The 22,832-nt window shown below is 44.3% G+C and overlaps 1 protein-coding gene across 6 annotated transcripts in view; it reads left to right on the top strand.

Annotated features, from left to right (window-relative positions):
- Positions 1 to 952: 952 nt before the first annotated feature.
- Positions 953 to 22,832, top strand: part of MUC13 (mucin 13, cell surface associated) — a 31,718-nt gene continuing 9,838 nt past the window's right edge. The window contains exons 1-8 of one of the 6 annotated variants that reach the window (XM_039253020.1): positions 953 to 1,085; positions 2,962 to 3,091; positions 6,320 to 6,534; positions 8,688 to 9,161; positions 12,706 to 12,828; positions 14,223 to 14,329; positions 18,140 to 18,195; positions 19,956 to 20,119. In XM_039253020.1, the coding sequence (XP_039108951.1) occupies positions 6,390 to 6,534; positions 8,688 to 9,161; positions 12,706 to 12,828; positions 14,223 to 14,329; positions 18,140 to 18,195; positions 19,956 to 20,119 (1,069 nt within the window). In that variant the 5' untranslated portion in view covers positions 953 to 1,085; positions 2,962 to 3,091; positions 6,320 to 6,389. The remainder of the gene's footprint in view (positions 1,086 to 2,961; positions 3,092 to 6,319; positions 6,535 to 8,687; positions 9,162 to 12,705; positions 12,829 to 14,222; positions 14,330 to 18,139; positions 18,196 to 19,955; positions 20,120 to 22,832) is intronic. The other 5 variants (XM_039253021.1, XM_039253019.1, XM_039253023.1 and 2 more) reach the window with 5 other exon arrangements.

The raw sequence follows: 22,832 nt of genomic DNA, 5'->3' as shown, positions 1-22,832 counted from the left end.
GCTCTGTGCTGACAGCAGAGAGCCTGCTGTGGCGCCCGAACTTATGAACCCAGAGATCATGACCTGAGCTAAAGTTAGATGCTTAACTGACTGAGCCACCCAGACGCCCCCCTTCCCGCCCCCAAAATCACCTATTTTACCCTTCCTCCCATCACCCTCCTGTCTGGTAATGATCAATTCGTTCTCTATAGTTAAGAGTCTGTTTTTGTATTTCTCTCTGTTTTGTTTCTCAAATTCCACATATGGGTGAAATCATATTGCATTTGTCTTTTCTCTGACTTATTTCAGTCCTCACGTGACCCAAGCATTATACCCTCTGGATCCATCCATGTTTTTGCAAATGGCAAGATCTCATCCTTTTTTATGGCTGAGTAATACTCCATCACATATCTATACCACATCTTCTTTATCCATCTATTTATGACCCTTGGGTTTATGTTGCTTCCGTATTTTGGCTATTGTAAAGACTGCTGCAATCAACAAAGGGGTGCGAATATCTTTTCAAATTGTTGTTTTAATTTTTTTTTAGGGAAATACTCAGCAGTGGAATTACTGACTCCTAGGGCAATTCTATTTTTAATTTTTGATTTCCTCCTTGATTTCTTGGTTGACCTATTCATTGTTCAGTAGCATTTTACTTACCCTTGCGAATTTGTGTTCTTTCCACATTTTTTCTTGTGATTGATCTCTAGCGTCCTACAGCGGTGGTCAGAAAGATGCATGATATGCTATCAATCTTTCTTAATTTATTGAGAGTTGTTTTGGGGCCTGGGGGTTTGGCTGCTGGGACCGCAGGCACACTGGAGTGTGTGGCTGGCTTCCCCTCTCTGGGGCAGGAGCACGTTGGAGGGCCTCCGGCCGCGGAGTGGGACAAGCTGGATGGGGTGGGTCTGCAGGAGAACGTGGGTGGGGCACGCAGTGCTAGGTGCCGGGGAGGGAGCCCGGTGGAGCATGTTCCTGCTGGCCCCGCAGGTGTCCTGCTATCTCGGCTGGGTGGTGGAGAGAGGAGAGGCGTGTGCGCCGGCCCTTCTGTTCTGGGGCGAGTCTCCTAAAGATCCCTGCTCCCTCCTGGCACACATTCTGAGGTTAGTAAATAAATCTTCTTTACCTATACCCCAGGTGCTTTTCAAACGGCTGCCTCTATGCTATTTCTCAGTGGGGTTATTTGCTATGCGGGCTCTTTAAGGGCACGGTCTCAGTTTCATCGGCCAGCTCCCGGCCCTCCAGCTCTCCCAGAGCTAAGCCCCATGCTTTTTAAAGTACCCAGAGATAAGCCCTGATTATTGTAAAGACTTGAAAAGTTAAGCCCCACTGGTTTTTGAAGCCAGATGTTATGAGAACCTGTCTTCCCAGTGCGGGTCCCCCATGCCTAGGGTGGCGTCTGATCCTCTCTCCGTTCTAGCTTCTCTGTGCTTGTGGTATCCTTCCTGCTTGCGGTTAGTCCTGCTGGGGGGTGTTGGTTCTCAGCCACGGCCCTGGCCCTCCTACCTATTTTGATGTGGCCTCCTCTCTACATTTTATTATTATTACTTTAATCTTTATTTATTTTTGAGAGAAAGAGAGACAGAGCGCAAGCAGGGGAGGGACACAGAATGAAGGAGACACAGAATCCAAAGCAGCCTCCAGGCTCTGAATTGTCAACACAGAGCCTGATGCAGGGCTCGAACTCACAAGCTGTGAGATCATGACTTAGCCGAAGTCGGAGGCATAACCGACTGAGCCACCCAGGCGCCCATCTCCTCTTTATACTTAACTGTGGAAAGTCTGTTCTGCCTGTTGTCAGGTTGTTTTCAGAGTTCCCTGCACTAATCTGCCTGTTGTCTCAGTGTGTCTATTGGAGTAGATGAGCTCAGGATCCTCCTAGTCCGCCATCTTCCCAGCAGTTGTGCATTTTTAAAGGTCTGTAAAACATGTTGCAGTTTCCCTTCCCCCAAGGGCCATGTATAGGCATGTTGGTCACACACCATTGCCACAGAAGATCTTTTCATTCTTTAAATCTTTGCCAGTACAATAGGCCCACAGACACAGTCTTTAATTGGTTCCTGGTGCTGAGCAGCCTGTCAGGTACTTGCTTGTGAGCATGTGCTGACGTTTTATTTCAAATTTGTCATGAAGAAAACAGTTCCTTAGAAAGCCAAATCAAAAATTCCTTCTTAGAAGAGACATTTCATAGGTAACTTGAACAACAACCCAAAAGGATGTCTGGTTAAAGATTATGAAGTTGAGTTCAACCCTTGAATGTCGAATTAAATGTCATTGCTACCCTCCTCCCACCTCAGACTGACAGCCAGCTGGGGGGCTGGGGTGTAGGAGCCAAATTCCCAAGAATAGGCACTTATCTGATTAAATTCCATTCGAAAATAGCTCAGAGTTCAGCTTCAGCTGAGGCTTCGTTTAGTTTTCTCTTTTCCTAGTGTAATGTGACATTTTTCATGGTGTTGATATTTGGTTATTTCTTTTACTTGTATTTTAGTTAAATCGTTTGCTTCCTTACCCCATACCCTGAAGCGCCTTTTCTTCAACTCACTCAAGGGTGTGTCCCAGCAAGGTGTCTTCTGAATGTCAGGCGGTTTCGTCCCCACCCTCAGGATTCTTGACAAACCACATACTGTCTTTACTCTTTCTTCTAGAATATTGTTCTGGGAATTGACTTATTTAAGACCTAAATGAAGTTATTTTTAAAATATACTTTCCATCATCACCTTAAAATAAAAAACCAGGTTTCCTTTATCATAAAAAGAAAGTCATCACAAAATAAACACAATAAAAATAAAGTGTTTGTGGGTTCTAGGTGGATATCTCTGCCAAAGGCTCTGTGCCTGGGGCTGTTCCTTCCTTGTAAAGGGAAATATGCAAATAGCAGAACACAGATATATTGGCAGTCGACAGGATTTTCTCTCTCCCCGTGTAATCAGAGTTGCTGAAATACCTTTGAAAAGGCAATTACCTTCCCCCTCCAAGTGAATCAGTGTTTTCTAACGGTGACCACAGACCACGTAAAATCATCTTGTGTCCCACCGGCACGGTGACTGTCACACCTGAGCGCACACCGAAATTACCTGGAGTCGTTAAAACACGGACGGCTGACACAGTAAGTCTGGGCTGGGGCTTGAAATGTGCATTTCTACAGAGTCCCCGAGTTGTGGGCATGCTGCTGGTGCGGGGAACATTTTGAGGGCCACCGCCCTCTTTGCTCATTGGGTCATCTCCTGTTTTAGGAGTAACCGGACTGAGGATGTTGGCAGGTGCGAACCAGAAACCACTGCAGTCCCTAAACGGGTGCTGATGTACTACTCCCTCTGTGGTCAGCAGTTTTCTTCTCCTAGAGGAACAAGCCCAGGCCCAGGGCCAGCACCCTAAGAGCAGCGTTATACTAGAACCACACACCCCTTCAGGAGGAAACCTGAATTACAGTTAGTGGTGGCGGGTAGGGACCTTCTGCCCCTGTATGAAATCTCCCATCGTCCCATTCAGTGAGTGGAGTGTGTTAAGGGTGAAGCTGCTTCCTGGGGAAAGCCCCTCCATTTAACTTCCCCAAGAGCTTCATTCCAGAAGCTAGATAATGGAACCGTGATATCAGAGAAGGTGACTGTAGACCGATCCCACAGGGAGTGTGCGAATTTTAGTCTAAGTGCAACAACAGGAAGTCATGGGCAGGTTTAAGCAGGAGAAGGCGAGGAAGGTTCTCAGTGGTCTCATCTAAAGGAGCCGCCCTCCCCACCTGACCGTGGGCCCCCGTTCATTTCCTGCATGACTTTCCTCACAATGGGAACCTACTTGGTCTCCTTGCTGGTTTGGTTGTCTGCTGCCCCTCTTCCATGAGGGCCTCCCTGCTTTGTTCACTCCTCTGTTGCCAGCATCTAGAGCAGCTGACACGAAGCAGGTGCTTCCTAAATATTTATGACATAAAGGAAAAGGATGCACAAATGCCATTCAATTTGTTCTAGGTTTAGGGAGCAAGGGATGCAAAGTAAATGAGACATAGTCCTGGGTCTTCAGGTTCACAGTATATTTGGGTAACTTCTTTTCCAAAAGTTGGTGGCCGTAATCAAATTATCATCAAAACAAAAAATAAAATTCAAAAAGAAACATGAGGGAGGGGTGCCTGGGTGGCTCAGTTGGTTAAGCATCCAACTTTGGCTCAGGTCATGATCTCACCACTCGTGGGTTCAAGCCCTGCATTGGGCTCTGTACAGACAGCTCAGAGAGGGGAGCCTGCTTCGTATTCGGTCTCTCTCTCTCTGTGCCCCTCCCCCCCCCTCTCTCTCTCTCTCTCTCTCAAAAATGAATAAATGTTAAAAAAAACTTAAAAAAAAAGAAATGCGAGGGAAACACTCTTCACTCATTTTAAAGATACACTACTAGCAAAACAAAATAACATTTTACATCTGTAAAAATGTTTGCATGGATAATATCCAATTCTGGTGAGAGTACAGGTACTTCAATAAGCTTACAAAGGCTATATTCCCTCCACAAGAAATGCAGCAACAGATATTAAGAGCCATGGACGATGGCTTTTTGGCTGGGACATGACATAAAATACTACCCACTGCCTGAGAAGTTCACTTCTGAGACTTTATCCTAAGGATATACTTCCAAATGAATGGAAAATTATATGTGCAAACTATTAATACACACACAACATGGATGAATCTCCAAAATAATTATGCTGAGTGAAAGAAGCCAGACCAAAAAATAAAAGCCCCCAGACCGAGTACATCTGTATGATTCCATTTCTATAAAACCGTAGGAAATGCAAATTGATCTACAGCGACAGAAGGCAGATGAGTGGTTACCTCAGACTGGGGGTTTGGGGAAGGATGGGCACAAAACTTTTGGGTATTGTGAGAACGTTTGGTGTCTTAATCATGATCATCGTTTCATGGGTGTAAGCCCATATCAAAACGTTAAATATGTGCAGTTCATGTTACATAAATTATACCTCAGTAAAGTTGTAAAAGAAAGGACGAAGAAAGGACTGATAGACACAGTAGAATGGATGAATTGTGAAATCATTGTACTGAGGGGGAGAACCAGACAGAGGATAAATAGTACATACTGTATGACTTCATTTATATACAAGTCTAGAAAAAGCAAACTAATCTCTGGTGACAAGAAGCAGGTCAGTGGTTGCCTGGGGTTGGGAGTGGAGAGAGGAACGCCCTGCAAAGGGACAAGAGGAAACTTTGGGGCACGACAGAAATGTTCCATGTCGCGATTATAACGGTGGTTTCATATGTATATACATCTATCAAAGCACACCGAAATTTGCCCTTTCAGTGGATTCGTTTATTGATGAAAATTAGACCTAACTCAATAAAGTGAATTTAAAAAGAAAAAAAGAAAAGATGAAAAAGAGGCTTCATTTAAGTTTTGGTGCCAGGGATCCTTCAAGCCGAGAATAACAGCACAGGCGTTTTTGCTTGGGAAAAATATTTAAATGAGCCTCTCAGCTATATAAGAGCAAACCCAAAATTCTATTCCTGAATGGAGACTTTGGGGACAACAAGGAATTAACCTTCTGTGTAATAACAAAAAACTGTGTCTTCACTAAGGTCAGCGGTAAAACTGGCTAGTACTCACAAGGAGTGACTGTTTTCACCCCTCTGGCTGGGGCTAGAATCGGGGGGAATTGGGGTTCTGAGCTGTAGGGAGGGAGGCCTACTCTGAGTGACAGGCTGGGTTCCTGAAATGTGGTGAGAAGTCAGGGGCTCAGGGGCTCGGGGACAAGAGGTGAATAGAGGAGGTGGGAGAAGACGGCCGCGACAGTGAACAAACAACCAGGAGTGAAGAGATGTGGTCATCCATTTTAAGTTCTTCCCTTTTCTGTACTGCATTTCCCCTCCCTGAGCTGCCACCCATAGGCCTTCGGTAAAGTTAGGCTAAATGCTACAGTTTGATAGTAACTGCGTTTGAAGGCATTTATGGGGCGCAGTGTCCAGGTAAAGTGCTATGTGCAGAGCACAGGATTACAGAGTTGCTAGAAGTGACCATCAGGGAGGCCCCCCAAAACGCTGAGCAGCAAACAGTTTGGGGAAAACATGGAAGAGCCCCTCAGGGCTTCTCAGAGCTGCCACCTGCACACTCAAATGGCAGGAAGTGGAACACAGACGCTTTCATGCGGTGTTCGAAGGAATGGTGACCTCTGAAATGTGGTGCCCAGGGACGTTTGGGATAGTTAACTCCTCCTCCCCCACCCCACACCATCCCAAGGATGTTTGGGCTGTTTTGAGCTATTTTGGACTATAATAATTTGGATAGAATATTTTGGACAGAAAAATAACCTCTAAGGCCAGGTTCACCTCTTTTATCTCAAAAGCTCAGAAGAGACCTATGGTATATGACCAAACCCCAACGAGTAATTGCCTCTGGCTGATTGACGTCAGTTAATGACCGGACTTTGTACCCAAAAGGGAGTTAAAACTGAAGACGGCTGGAGGGCAGTCATTTCCTCCTTGGATTGCCCGGCAAGAACATCTAAAATGAAAGCCTTGCTTCGTCTCGTTCTTCTCATCCTCCTTTTTGAAGCCTTAGGTAAGGAACATTTTACACTTTTTAATTCCTCTAATCATGTCTGCCGTCTCTGAGGTAGAACCGGCAAGCTTCAGCTACCAGTTCCACGGCCCAACAAGGGAGACTGTCTCATGGTTGAAGTTTCCTCTCCAATTCTGCTCAAAGACGTCGGGCATTTGAGCGTGATGAAAGAGGACAGAGCGGAAGTAAAGGGGGCTCTGGACTAAGGTGTGGGGTTCAGCAAGCCAGAGCTTTGTGCTCCAGATTTCCTCAGGCCAGACAAGAACAACTTAGTAGGCTCCAAGGGCCTGATGCCCTACACGGGCCTTTTCTTTGGCCCCCAAATGTCTTTTGGACCCTAATGCAGTGCAGGGGTCTGGTTTAATCCCTGATTCCAGCCTCAGGAGTCTTCTCGCTCCTTCCACATGGAATTAAGGTTTACCTCTGAGCAGATCCCTGACTTCATCTGGGTATGGGTGGGTTCTTCTATCAAATATGGATGCTCAGATCAATCTCACAGTTACTCTCTGGCTCAGGGTCAGCCCTTGTTGAATGAGGAGAGTAGCAGGAACAGGAGGAGAAGGTAGGACGGCCAGCTGGTGGGCGCCCTGGCTGGCTCAGTCAGGAGAGCTCAGGACTCTGTCTCAGGATTGTGAGTTTGAGCCCTGTGTTGGGTGTAGGGACTACCTAAAAATAAACTCTTTTTTTTTTTTTAAATGTTTTTTTTTTTTATTTATTTCTAGGAGAGAGAATCAGCGTGAGCAGGGGAGGGTCAGAGAGAGAGGGAGTCACAGACTGAAACAGGCTCCAGGCTCTGAGCTGGCAGTCAGCACAGAGCCCGACGCGGGGCTCGAACCCACGAACCGCGAGATCATGACCTAAGCGAAAGTCGGAAAGTCGGATGCTTAACCGACTAAGCCACCCAGGCGCCCCTAAAAATAAACTCTTAAAAAAAAAAAAAAAAGATGACCAGTTGACAAACTATTTTCTTGCTCCTGACAGAGCAATGGTTTATCTCTTCAACACTTAATGACTATTTAAGCCAGGCTGTGTTGAAGGTGAAGAGCCAAATTCTGCCACGCAGGGGCTCACAGGCCTGTCAGGGAGTCAGTAGTCTTTCTATACTAGAAGGGTTAGGAATTGCTTCCTCACTTAAACTTTTGTTTCCCTTTTTTTCCCCCCTCACTAAACCATTTAATATATTTTTAAAAACGGGTTGTCAATGTCAGAGTCCTTTGAGATAATTAAGGGTTCTAAAAGAGTAATCACTGGATCACGAAGAATTTACTATGATTCCATGTGTCTAGGGGTTTCTAAGAGTTGGAAAAAAGGTAACTCTGATGATCATTGTAGCCCTGAGGGCAAAGATCATCTTTACTCATCTTACTCTTTAAAAAATTAATGTGTCTAAAATTATTAGTGGGTAAACATCCCTAGAAAACAATCTTTTTGGAGAAAGTTTAATACACACCTTATGAGGTATTTTTATTTCATCGTTCTTTAAATAAAGCCCTCCCTGCCTCCCTAAAATGCTGTGTAAGTGGAACAAGGGGACTACTGCCTTAAACTATAAAAAGACAAAGCCAGCCACTTTCAGGTAGTAACAGCGCCACCTGCTGGCCTTATCAACTGTCCTCACTGAAGACTACTGGGGAGTATTAAACCCAAATTAATAGATCTGCAACCACAGGTATAAACGATTTTACTTCTTGGTCCTCATCTTCATACACATTAGCTTTCTGTAATATATTTCAATAACATTTTTCCAGTTTTGCCTGTTTAACTTTTAATTTTATCTATTGTGGGGGTTTTGTGTGTGTGTGTTCAAAGTAGTCATGTATTTTCTTTCTTTTTTTTTTTTTTCGAGAGAGAGTGTGTGAATGGGATAGAGGGGCAGAGAGAAATAGAGAGAGAGAATCTTAAGCAGGCCCCATGCTCAGCACAGAGCCCGGCCCAGGGCTCGATCTCACAACCCTGGGATTGTGACCTGAGCCGAAATCAAAAGTCGGACTCTCCACCAACAGAGTCCCCATGTATTTTCATTTTTAATGTGGTCAACTATATTTATTTTTCAGGAAAGAATGATTGGGTACTAATTAGAATGAAAGAATAAGTAACTGCCATTATGTATTGAATGTTCTTTCTTCTGAAACTTGGTATCTTTCTTCCTCCAGCCATTGGGCAAGACAGTGTTTCTTCAAGTACCTCTCTCGCAAATAACACAAATACTGAGGTCACAACAATTGCCATGACAACCCCACCGACTTCTTCTGTGACATCTGTTCCTATATCAAACACAACTCTTTCAAGTAACCCTCTCACAAATAACGCAACTACTGAGACCACAAAAGATACCACAGCAACTCCACCTACTTCCTCCCCAACCTCTGTTTCTATATCGAGTGCAGTTATAGCCACCCTTGTCCCATCTACAACAAGTGAATCAAGCACAGATACAGACACAACTGCACTTACCTCTGGCTCCGTGTCTTCTGGGAGTAATGAGTCAACCACAGCAGTTACTTCGCCAACAACTGGATCATCCCGCATCACAGTCCCACAAAGTAATTCCTCAGAGACTGTGCCTTCAGTGACTTCTGGCAGTGTCACTTCGCCTAAGATCAGCACCCCAAGCCCTGCTCCCCCAGGTAAGAGTGATTCCCATAAAGACCGCTCCCTTGTGGAGTCGTAAGTGTGTTCTGCTGGGGGAAGGAAGTGGGTATAGAGAGCCCCAAGGTCTCCTTGAATATGAACCCCTGGAATTTCAAACTCAGAGTCAAGGGGCGCCTGAGGTGCTCAGTCGGTTAAGTGTCCAACTTTGGCTCAGGTCATGTTCTCACAGTTCATGAGTTCGAGCCCCATGTTGGACTTTCTGCTATCAGCACGAAGCCTGCTTCTGATTCTCTGTCTCTCTCTCTCTCTCTCTCTCTGCCCCTTCCCTACTCTTTCTCTCAAAAAATGAATGAATATTTTTTAAAAAATTAAAAAAACAGCAACTCTGAGTCACAAAAGCTAGTAGTGACAGAGACCCTAAAAGATAACCCAGTTTCATTCTGTTCTCCTTCCCCTCCACCTGTCCTGCTTCAAGTTAGATATGGAATATTTTTATGAACTTAGGCGTCATGAAAGCTACTTTTCCAGCTTCCATCTCCCTAGGAGATTTTAAGAAACAGTTTCAGCTTCTCTGAGAAGGCCAGGTCCAAATAAGCACTGCCTCTCCAGCCCCACTGGTCTGTCTCCCTGATCTATGTAAGGAAGGAGTCAGTCCTACCCTGACTTAATGTTAGTGGAAAATGTGACATTACGATGATGGCTGATCACAGTTTGGAGTGTGAGGTAATTCATGGAATGTGAATCTGAGTAATAAAAAGTCAAACAACAGCAGCGCTCAAACGGTCCTAGACACGGGGCCATTGTCCAAAGGACAGATGCTTCAGGAATATTGTCCTGAAGAGTTGGCAGTTGACCTCGAGTTAAAATTATTGAAACAGAAACCCCTTGCCTCATTTCCCAAAGTTTGGTCTTTTTAGAATAAAAGTTTGCTTTTGCAAACTTTATCAGCAAAAGCAAACGAGTAAATATTTTCAGTTTCGCGGGCCACAAGAGGGTATCTGTTGCAGCTACTCCAGCCTGCCATTTTCACACGAAAGCAGTCATGGTCAATACACAAATGAATGAGCCGGTTGTATGCCAGGAAAACTTTATTTACAAAACCTGAAGACTGGCCACATTTGGCTCACGAGTTATAGTTCGCCAACCCCTGGTCTAAAGGAATCCTCAAACCTAGGCTTGAAGGGTCTAGGTAAACCCTGTCATTCTCAGGGAAACTGAGGCCCAGCGAGGGCAACACCTTGCCCAAGTTCAAAGAGCAAGCTGATGGTTCCCTTTGCTTACTTCTTTTGGTTTCCCCAATGTTCTTTGATAGATCGTTAACAACTGGAGGTTAAGCAAGTGGAGCCAGAGCCTGTATCTAAGACCTGGGTCCTGGTCTACTTTCATGTTTGGAGGGCCCATTCTGAAGGAAAGGGAGCTTTTCTAAGCCATTTCTGCTGCCCCAGACATTTTCTCAGAGTAAGGCGGTCACCTTGTGTTCTGATCCCTCCACTAGCTAACTGGGGCGGGGGGTAAGTACTTCTCTCCTGGCTTCTGGCTTACCCACCCGTAATAAGGTGTGACTGAACTAAATAGCCACCAAAATCCTTTCCAGCTATAATATCATGTGATTTTATTCCTGGCACACAGAACAGGCTGAGAAGTCTGACCTTTATTGCCAAAGAGAAAGCATTCCAGGAATTGTCTGCCTGGTGTATCCTCAGTGGGGCTGTGCTCAGTTCCTTCCCTAGGATTTCCCAAACCATCCTTGCAATGTACCTGGGGCTTTTTAAAAACACCTCTTATTTTACTTAGAATATTAGTCCATACCAGGGTGCCAGGGTGGCTCAGTCAGTTAAGCATCTGACTTTGGCTCAGGTCATGATTTCCCGGTTTGTGGGTTTGAGCCCTGTGTCGGGCTCTGTGCTGACAGTACAGAGCCTGCTTCGGATTCTCTGTCCCCCTCTTCCTCTGCCCCTTCACCACTTGTGCTCTTTCTCTCAAAAATAAATAAACATTTTTTTTTTTTTAAAGATTCCTCCATGTCTTTTCAGGGAGTTGTAACTCATTTCCTTTTAACTCTGAATAATATTCCACTACCTGAAGGTACCATTGTTTTATCCATCCACCTACCAAAGAAGATCTTGGTTGCTTCCAAATTTTGGCAACGATGAATAAAGCTGCCATAAATATTCCTGGGCAGGCTTTTGAGTGAGCATGTTTTCAGCTCCTTTCAGTAAATGCCAAGGAGTGTGTTTGCTGGATCATATGGTAAGAGTATGTTTAGTTTTGTAAGAAGTTGCCGAACTGTCTTCCAAAGCAGCTGTACCGTCTTGCTTTCCCACCAATATGACAGTTCCTGTTGCTCCACAGCCTCATCAGCACGATTTTATTATTATTTATTTATTTAAATGTTTATTTATTTATTTTGAGAGAGAGGTGAGAGAGCGGGAGCAGGAGATGGGCAGAGAGAGAGAGAGAGAGAGAGTCCTAAGCAGGTTTCGTGCTGTCAGTGCAGAGCCTGATGCGGTGGCTAGATCTCACAAACTGAGATCATGACCTGAGCCTAAATCGAGATCTATATATGTATATATAGATCTGTACACATTTGTATGTTTGTGCACGTTCCCCTCTTTTTATCACAAAAGAGAGCATGTTATACACATTGTACCTTATATATATATAGCTTTAAAAAAAATCAACCATTTCTACCTATAAGTTCTTAGGAATGCACCATATTGGCCACAGGGATTATAGATATTCCAACAGCCAAATTAACACCATTTGATCAGTCATGTGACCTTTTCTGAAATCAAAGCTCGGTATCATTTCATTCGACAGAGGTGAAGAGAATGGCCAGCCAAGACAACCATTTGGCCTCTGACCTAACTCTACTCCCCCATCCCCCCACGTCTCTGGAGAGAGGAAGAGGTCACACCTTGCCTGGTCTGGACGCACCAGTCAGTGGTGTCAAAACCATTGCAATAGAATCCTCCCCAACTGTTCAAGTCAACCACTCAGAGAGCCAGGGGAGAGAGTGTGCCATCATCACTTCATCTGAGAATTTTCACTGAGTTAATCTGCAGGGGCCCCCTCCTAACCCTTTTCCTTTCTTCATGCACCTGTGCGCCATGTTTGTTATCCCAAACAGAACACCTAGTTTCTTTGGGGGGCTTCTTGCCTGTCCCTCCCTATAAGACAGTTATTCATACTTTCCTAGAAAATCGGATTCTCTCTCTCAAATGGTGTTGGGGAGCCCTACTGAGTGTCAGAGGCGCAGACATCAAGGTTCGAGAGAATCCTTGCAATCCAAAGATTCCAACGATGGACTTAGAAGACTGCTAACTCTCTGAGTAGACTCTTGCCCACCAGCCCCTGCCCTTTACTGTTGACAAGCACCTGGTTCCAGAATTTCAGCAACTCCCTAGGAACATAAGGGACTATGTATTTGTTTCTAGCTCTTCAAAGAGTGTGCTGTGGCATAATGTAACCAAGGAATGGAAAGTGCTCAGAAGGGAGCCAAGAAGATTGTGAAGTATGTTTCTGAGTGTAATTTGTTGTCATTCTATGGATTTTTAATCTCTTTCTCCTCCATCTCAGGTTCCAGCAGTCCTTGCCAAGGAGCTCCCTGTGAAGGTGGTTCTTCATGTGTTAGCCTGAATAATACCTATTTTTGCCTGTGTTCATTAGGATATTACTATAACTCTTCCACATGCGAAAAAGGTGAGTTACAAGGGATGAACCTGGCAGAGCTGCATTTTGGACCTAAAGTGGAATAGAAAATGTAAGATAATGTCAAAAAGAGCCTCCAGAATAGTAGAGGTAGAGGATAATTTATAGGCAACAAAGGCCAGCTGAATAGAGAAAAAGCTCCTGCTTTCATCTCAATGGAAACTAGAGGGACAGGAGATGGACCAAGACAGATGTGTGAGCTTGTCCTGAAGGTCTGGGAGTGGATGTGTCCCTTCACCATACTAGTTAAAGGGAATGGTGCCATGGGGACAAAATGATGAGTGTGGCAGCCCCTGGAAAATTATGACGACTGCATAAATACAAAGTTGTGCTGTTACGCAGGAACACCAATGCAGGATAAGGGGCTACGCATAAGACACACATAGGAGTCTGCTCTCTGACCTCGGTTCAGTTCTCTGTCATAGAGTTTGCTTGCTCCAAACAGAAAACTCCAGTTTTAGAGACTTAAGAGTCTCTCAGCTCTATAAATGGACTTCAGGAGCAAATCAGTACACCCTGGGCATAATCCCTTTTCGGCTAGTTCAGCTGGGTGCTCTGTAGGTAGGTCCAAGGCTATTTCCTGAGTTAGAAATTGTTCTCTGTTTCATGAGTGAAAAATACCTCCCCTTGCCAGAGCAGACCAATTATAGAGGAAATGAATACACCATATTGGCCACAGGGATTAGAGACATTCCAAAAGCCAAGCAGATATTCATATTTCAGCACTAATAATCTCAGTTCTGGGGATCCACTATAAATAAATGCCCCAAATATAGAAAGGTTTGTGCATAAAGATGTTTGCTGCAAACTTTATTTTTCCTTTTATAAAATCAGTAGCATTAAAACAAACAAACAAAAAGGACTATTAATGAAGATAATATATGTTTCAGAGAGTATTATGCAGCCTTTAAAATAATAGTTATGGGGAAAAAAAACAATAGTTATGGGGGTGGCGCCTGGCTGGCTCAGTTGAAAGAGCATGCAAGTCTTGATCTCAGGGTCACAAGTTCAAGCCCCATATTGGGCGTGCAGCCTACTTTGATAAATAAATAAACAAGTAAATAAAATAGTTATGAAGACTAGGTAATCATCGAGAAAAGTGCTTATTGTGTAACAACAGGTCAAGAAGACTCACAATGTAAACTTGAAATTGTAACAATGCAAACGATGCGTGAAAAAAAAGAGCTAGGCAAACTGTACCAAAACAAAAATGGTTGTGTTAGGTTGGGCGAGATTTAGGGCAACATTTTTCATACTTCCACACTTCCCATAATAATCAACATATAATGTTTAGAATCTTAGAGAGTAATCTATGTTTTAAACACGATGGAAATTAGCCCTCTTTACATTAAATATTACAAAAAAACATTCTGCTTAAATTTCAGGAAAGCTATTCCCTGGAAAAATTACAGTAAAAGTATCAGAAACGTCTGGCTTGGAAGATGAAAATTCTATGGCTTATCAAGAATTATACCTTAAAATTACCGATTTTGTAAGTATCTTCTTACCTTTCTTTCTGTATAAGTGTCCTTCATTGGAACAATGGCTCAGAATGTAGGACTGGTATTCAGGAGGTGGTACACACTGGTGCAGCTGTACTGGTCCATGAAATTGGGAAATGCACCCTTCCTGGTTGGTAAATAGCAACTGTCCTGAGCCCGTGGCACCGGGTTCCCCAGACCCCGCTGCTGGGACGTTCGGGCCCCCCCATGCTCCCCATGCCCCTGCACCTAAATGACCAACAGCCAGCATGGCAGAGGGCCTTTCGAGGCCTGCTTCAGCCATGCCATGCTCTTTGATACAGAAGCTATTAGAATATTTTGAAACGGAAGGGCGTCTGGGTGGCTCAAACAGCAGACTTCACCTCGGGTCATGGTCTCGAGGTTCGAGAGTTCCAGCCCCACATCGGGCTACCTGCTATCAGTGCAAAGCCCGTTTCAGATCCTCTGTCTCCTCTCTCTGCCCCTGCCCCGCTTGCATCTTCTCCCTCTTTCTCTTTCTCTCTCTCCCAAAAATAGATAAACATTAAAAGAAAAGAATATTTTAAAACTTTTTTAAATGTTTATTTATTTTTGAGACAGAGAGAGACAGAGCTTGAGGTGGGGAGGGGTAGAGAGAGAGAGAAACAGAATCTGAAGCAGGCTCTGGGCTCTGAGCTGTCAGCACAGAGCCCAACATGGGGCTCGACCCCACGAATTGTGAGATCATGACCTGAGCCGAAGTTGGATACTTAACCGACTGAGTCACCCAGGCACCCCAGAAAAGAGCATTTTTAAATGGACACGTAAATATAATGATGTTTTAAAATAAATTATTTTTGTAGGATTGAAGAGAAAAAATTAAGATTTTTTTCCCCCTTTCTCCAATCAAATTTGCATACATTTCTATCCTACTCTGGCTTTTTTTTTTATATCTGGAAAAGGAACTCCATTCAAATTACTATCTGTTACTTTTTCTCTCCCACTATCAAAAATGTCAAAAGGAACAATAGCTTCCTTTTCATTTTGATGATGGTGAGTGAATGTGCCAGCATTAAGGGGGTGGAAATCTCCATTCTGGGTCTATGTTAGATCTGAAGGAGCTTTAGAGGACATCCAGCCAGTGTTTCTCTACGCTTAGTTTTAAAGGAAAAAAAAAGTAGCCTGTAAATATGTCTTAGGACCCTGGGTGGAGAAGCACTTTTAGAAGCTAAAGAGACACGGAAGACCGTATCTTTCAATTCTGAATTATGTCATCACAGAAGAGCTTTGCTAGTAGAACAGTAAAACGCAAAACATTACTATCCAGATGACTTACACATTGTACAGAGTCAGCTAGCACTCCTGGCCAAATCACCCATGCCTGGGACTCCTAGGTGACACCGTGACTTCAGCACCCCGGCCTTGGCCTTGCGCCTGCCACCCGCGCACGACGGGCCAGCTGGCCACCACCTACCCTCTTATCCTAGATCTACGTTCCAGTTCGCCCACTTGGATGAATTTCTGTACGTTGAGGACAGCAGCATCCACGTGTTCCTATTTCCAGGGAACCCTCTACTGTCTCAAGTGACTTTACTGAGCAGCGGTCACTGTGGCCACTACGTTCCCTAAACTCGCTTTGGGTACAAGGGTCCACAAGCGCCCTCCTGCTATCGGGCTACGCCCTGGTCTTCAGAGACCAGTTTTAAGACTTGATCTCAGTCAGGTCTTGATGGTTTCAGAGGGACCAAGAAGGAGATCGGCTTGTTTTCTGAGGAGGATATGCCAGAACTCATTAGCAGCTCTTACAGACAGGGCTAGAGAGACGACTGACTTTCTTCAAGGTCCTCTTAGCAGACTTTGTAGCCGGGGCAGACCCAGCTCAGGCCCTGAGATGGCTCCCAGGGCCCTTTTTCTACCCAGCCGGGTCCAGATGGACAGGCTGCAAAAGGATTTGGCGTTTCCCTGGCATTTTATGTGTAATGTTTCTAATTCCCAAAACAGCCTAATGGGGAAGGTGGTACAGTGGTGCTGTTCACTTGCTGATGAGGCCGTCAAGGATCAGGAAGGTTAAATAACTGACCGAAGGTCACCCAACTGATGAGTGAGGAGGTAGGGACTTGAACCCACACCTGCCTCACCACAGAGCTCCTTCTCCTCCTTCTCACCTGCTGGCTGTGTTGTGCGGCAGAGGCCGGCAGGCTTGTTTGGATGGCTCCTGCCTTCTTGTCCAGACTTACAACCCTTCAGTTTGAGACGTGTATATCCCGACATCCTCAAAGGGTGACCTGGAAGATTAAAAAAACAAAACAAAAAGGAGACGCTTTCTCCTATGCCAGATGCTAAGTTTGTAATCTCTTCTATAGGAACAAGAAAATTAAATGGGCAGTGGTCAGTAGGGGAATGAGAGGGCCCTTGGAGGACGACCAGCGAACTAGTTGCTAAGTGAACTCCCAGCCCCTGACGGTTTACAGAAATGCCACCTATTCCTAGTACTTAGAAGAACTATAAGGCATATGGATGTATTCTGGATATAAGGCTACCAAGACTCACTAGAGCATCAAATGTGTTTAGATTTGACTAGACTAAAAGAGAAATGATTTAACATCTTTTTAAATGACATTGGTGGCCATGATCTTTTAAAGCATTGGGTCACCATGAGCAGAAAAACAGTAAAAAATCATTGGATTATAAAAAGCTTGCACCACCCCAGTGGAACATTCATCTAAAATATGGAGACCGGGGCCGGAAGGAGGGAAGACATGTTCAAGGTCCTGTCTTTCACATTTAATTTATTCTGTCATCCGTCAGCCAGTGTTTGTTGAACATTTCCTGGGGATTGCCCCGTGCTGTGGGGTGGGGGGCAGGGGAGGTTATGAGAAAGAGAAAACTTACATTCTAATTGGGACCCCCCCCACACACACTTCACCCCGGTCAGAGGTCCCACAACACAATTCTGCCTAGTGACATGTGCCCGTGCTGGAGCCCCTTTCAGCTCACAAAGCCATGTATCTATTCCATCTCATTTTATACCAACAATAGCCCTACTGGTAGGACTTACTGCTATGCCAAGGGTTCCCATGAGAAAAGTGAGGTTCAAAGACGTTATACAAAAGCTGGTACATGGAGAACTTTGACCCCAGGTGTTCTTCCTAGTCCAGCCTGCTCTTTTCTGAGCCACACTGTTTCTGAACATTAGTATGTGAGCTCCTTCCCCCTCTCCGTGTCCTGGCACTGCCTCCTGAAATGCTTTAAGGCTTGCCTCCTTTAGGAAGCCTCCCTGGTTCTCTGCAACCGGGAGAGAGTTTCTTTGGATTTCTATGGTAGATTGTATTGCTCTGTGGCCCTTACCTGTCTCAACTTCAGGGTGTAGTCCCCTGTCCGATCCAGGACAGGGTCTGCTCTCTTTGCAAACCTCTGTGTCTGGCATCATGCCTTGGCAAGGTGGGAAATTAAATAAGTGTTCCTTGGGTGAATTGATGAGTGCATGAAACGTGCTTGTAGATAAGTCTAACAAATATGCAAAACTTCGCAGTGACTTTGAAAATACAAACTCAATAAGTTAGTCTCCTTAATTTTAAAAATATGATCACTGATTTGGCTGGGTGCTTTAGGTGTCTGTCTTTTTCCTGGAGAACTCTGACTTTACATCAGAATCTTAGTCTTTTGGAACAAAAATTATTCAAAAGGTGCTAGAACAGCACATGCAAGGAGCAAACCGCTGTGATGAACCATGTATATTTATACCAAGGACGTTAGAAATGTGTTTATGTGAACACCTAGATATGGCATCACATTTCCCTCCTCTTTGTGGTTATTACTAAATCTGTTCTTCTCCTCCACAGTTTAAGAGTGCATTTCACAATGCTGATTATGGACAGACTGTAATTAATGAAGTGAGGTAAGTGGATCCAAAGTGGGTACTTTGGAGACAGGTCATTTATGCTACGTTGTTTTGTCATTAAATATACAGTGGTTCCATTTTTTCCCCTTCATTGTAATAGCTTGCTTCCTGAATTGGAGGGCTGCTAGTAGGTTCTTTGGATGAATGAACTGTGGATAGCCTTTCTTTCCTAGCCCCCCTGCAACATTATTCCGTAGATTTCTGGTCATTTTTCACCTGAAAAAGGACTTGTATCAAATACCTCTTTCTCACTGCCCTGTCTGTTCCATTGTCACCTCCAAGTCCTCTCAGGAATTAACCACAGGAGGGAATTTTAAATTAGAATCTGAAGCCCATTTTGCTTTTTGGACCCCCTTCTGTGGTGACCATTTGATTTTGGATTTTCTCGATTGTTCTGAAGAACTAATGTGGCTGTAAACATTTCCTAAGTAGGTTGGCTCTGTTTTCAACCTTCTGATATTTATTCAAAAGTCAAAATGGAGTCTAGAAAAAAAAAAGAACAGGAAAAATATATCATGAGTCTTAAAAACACAGCCACAGGGGCACCTGTGTGGCTCTGTTGGTTAAGTGTCTGACTCCTGACCTCAGCTCAGGTCTTGATACAAGGGTTGTGAGTTTAGGCCCCATGTTGGGCCTTGGGCTGAGTGTGAAGCTGACCTAAAAAAATAAGTAAGCCCCCCCCCTCACACACACAGCCACACACACACACATACACACACAGTCACAGGGTGGAGAGGGAAGGAGTTTTTGAAAGTCCTTTCCCCACCCAGGAAAGGAACTCTTTCAGTGGTTGTATCATTTGATTCCTCTTGGACAGCGGAAGAATTAGAACTTGGCACAGTGGTTCTTGGGGCCCCAAACTGCAGTGCCCAGTAGTGAGAGTACATGCAATGTCTTGCTCATAGCAGGCACTCAGTATCGGGGGATCTGATATGGTGTTCTGTGTTCATGTTCCCTATAGCCACACCCTCTTTGTTTCGGTGTGTCACACGTGGCCAGGCTCAACCACACGCCTGAGCTAAATCTGCCTGCTGCCCCTCCCCCAGCCCTTTGGGGAATGGCCCAGACTCAGTGTGGTTGACTGCTGCTCTCTCTCTGCAAGGGAGGAATGCACACTCACACCCTTCTGTCTCCCTTGAAGTATAAGTGAGGTTTGCCAGCTCAGCAAAAGACCTACTCTTTTTATTTTTAATTTATTTTTTTTAAATGTTCACTTATTTTTGAGAGAGCGAGCGAGCATGGGAGAGGGGCAGAGAGAGGGAGATTGGATCCGACGTGGGTTCCATGCTGACTACAGAGAGCCCCATGTGGGGCTCAATCTCAGGAACCAGGAGATCATGACCTGAGCTGAAGTCAGATGTTTGACCGACTGAGCCACCAGGCACCCCAAGACCTACTCTTGATTTTCTACAGAGAGTGACAACTTACTGTTTCAGATGTCACTTGTTCTTCTTCTGGTTGGTTTCAGACTTCTAGCTCCTAAAAAGGACTGTCCACAATTTTTCTCAATATCTTCCAACAGGACATTGTTTTAGCCATAGATTTCCTCTGAGAGCGCATGGAAGAGAGAGAGAGCTCCAGGCCTGTTAATTGCTAGCTTGCTACAAGCCCGGGCCTTCATGTTCGGGCCCCAGTTGTGGATTTATGACAGTGGGTCAGGGCTGGAGCTGAGAGACTGGGGAATCTGGGAGGTTTGAAGATCAATCTGTCGATTCTTCGGTTCAGTTCATCAAGTGATGGATTCATTTCATTTTTAGCACTTCTCCTTCAGCAAGATCGGAAACACGTGCTAATGACAAGCCTGTCACTGTAGGAGTCGTAAACATTTTCACACAAACTACCAAAGAAACTGAGAAGACCGTGTTTGAATCCATTCAGAAAGCAATTAAAAGCCACAACAACGAGTTTACAGAATATGTTAGTAAGTATTTGGTAATTTTATTTGACGTTTACTGAAGACGTCCCTTTTTGTAAACATTTCCATTATATGTGAGAAGGGGGCAAGAAAAGCAGGAGAATTGAATCCACAGATGGGCCCAATGCCTGTTAATTAGTCATTCTTCTTCCCTCTCCTCCCTCGCTCGGCTCTATTTATCACACTGGCCACTTTGCTCCTCTCTTTGGAAGGCAGTCTTGAACAGATGGTCTCTGGACAGGAAAAGATAAAGAAAGGAGAAACAAGAAGGCTTTATACCAAGTTGTAGCTTGCAAAGAATCATAGAAAGCCTTCCTTACCCTGCGTCCCCTTACGGCTGACACGCAAGCCCCCAGCACACCTGGCACAACACACTTTTGCTGTGTCACAAACCACCCCCAACCTCAGCGGCCCGAAACAACGAACATTTATTTATTGTCAGGCCATAACCCCCCACCCCTGCCTGTCTCATCCTTTCTTTTGCTCCTGCTGAAACTCTTCCTCGAGTCTCTTAAATGTTTGCTTTTTAATGATTGTAACCTCCACGGCCTAGTTTGCACAACTGTTTTCTCTTTTTAGAAATACGCATATCCTGTTCATGCAGAGTTTTCCAGCAACTTTTCACTTTCTTCAAGATTTCACCCAGACTCTCACTGTTCTCTCAGGATCTGGAATGTAAATGCTGTGGGGTAAAGCACTTGACCCTCTGCCTGCAACAGTGGAGGCCCCACTGCACCATACCTTCTCCGTGGGCTGCTGTCTCTCGGCAGTGTGCGTTCAACTCTTCTCCCCGGAGTTTCTTTCCTGGCAGAAGAGACTGGAGGAAACTAGTTGTGTTTCTCTCGTGTCACCCACCAATATGACAGTAGCCAGGCCTGGCCTTTCTGTGGGCCCCATAGCGTGGAAAACACACAGAGCCCTCCATTTGTTCACCTGTTTTTCTATTTTACCTGTTTGCTCTCTGTTGTTGGTTTTTTGTTTGTTGTTTGGGTTTTGTCGGTGGCAAGGTTGATCTCATTTGGGGCTCTAGGCTTTATCACATTGTTAATATTCTGTCTTTGGTTATGGGACCTCCTTTCCTCATTTTGTTTATAAATCTCATCTGAGAATTTCCTGTGCAAACCATATGCCCACATCTTTTTATAAAAGTTTATTTATTTTGAGAGACAGAGTGGAGGAGGGGCAAAGAGAGAGGGAGAGAGAGAATCCCAGGCAGGCTGCGTGCTGTCAGTGCAGAGCTTGGTGTGGCGCTCGGACTCACAAACTGTGAGATCATGACCTGAGCTAAAACCAAGAGTTGGACACTTAGCCAACTGAGCCACCCTGGCACCCTACCATATGCCCGCTTCTTAAGTTGCCTGACCTTCTTTTCCACTTTGTTTTAAATAGCTCATTGGATCATTAGCAGCTACACAGCTAGACTTACATTTTATCTTTAATTAGTTTTTGAATAAGAGACTACTATTTTATCTTTTCTGTTCTTATGTGTCATTATCATCTCTTTGATTAAAAATATTACATTTCTAGAGCTTTCTATGTTCTTGAACTATTTTCATCTGCCAGTCTCATGCCACATTACTACACCTTTTCCTTTTTCTTTTTTTCAAATTAAAAAAATTTTTTTATTTTTTAAATATTTATTTTTAAAATTTTTAAATTTAATTATTTTTTTTAATTTTTAAAATTTTTAATTTTTAAATTTAATTATTAATTTTTTTATATATTGATGCAGGGCTCGAACTCATGAATTGATCATGCCCTGAGCTGAAGTTGGACACTTAACTGAGCCACCCAGGCACCCCAACTCCTTTTCCTTTCTGAACATTTCAACTTACTCTCTCAAAGTCACACTCTTTTCTTGGCTTTCTCTTGGTTCTCGTCTTCCAAGAGACCCATCAATTCTACCGGCCCCCCATTTCTCCATGAGGTCAGAATTTGGTCCAGAGTAGCAGTTCACGGAGTCAGAACCTCTACCCACTGGAAGTTGTAATTACCAGCAAGGCAAGAAAAGATCTTATTATATACATTGATTTTGGCTAGATCACTTCTAGCAAATGTGAACAAGTTGAGGGTCCCAGTCAGCATGGGGAACGATCACTCAGAGTGGTCACTAGATGAAAATAACCAGTGCATTCTTTAAGATAAAATTGGGGTCCCCTGTGCAGTTCTCCCATATTGGCTCTCCTTCATAATGGCCTTGGCTCTGAGCTCTGACACACGTGAAACCATTTGGCCTCAACTCCAAGAACTGCTCTTTTTTGACACTTTCTCTCAACATTGCTCCAGACTGAGACTAGGCATGTGCTCTTAGATACACTAACAAATTATCAAATGATGCCAGCTAGAGATAGCCACAGAGCATAAAACGCCCAGAAGATGCAAGTGAGATCCTCAGAACTGTCAGAGGAAAACACCTTTTCCTGCTGTCCAGCTTCTTAAAAGAAATTCCCTCTTCTGTATTAAAAACTATAGAATCTTTTCCCCTAGAAGTTTAGTTGGTGATATTTTCATTTTTTTAAAAAAAGTTTATTTTTTAGAGAGAAAGAGAGAGGGAGCACAAGTGGTGGAGGGGCAGAGAGAGAGAGAGAGAGAGAGAATCCCACAGGAGAATCCCATGTTGACAGTACAGGAGCCGGTGAGATCGTGACCTGAGCCGAAATCAAAAGCCAGACACTTAATCGACTGAGACATGCAGGTGTTCCTAGTCAGAGGTATTTTC

This window comes from Hyaena hyaena, unplaced genomic scaffold (assembly GCF_003009895.1).
Source record: "Hyaena hyaena isolate Hyena2069 unplaced genomic scaffold, ASM300989v1 scaffold_434, whole genome shotgun sequence".
Lineage (NCBI taxonomy): Eukaryota > Metazoa > Chordata > Mammalia > Carnivora > Hyaenidae > Hyaena > Hyaena hyaena.
This window is presented reverse-complemented; position numbering and strand designations above follow the sequence as displayed.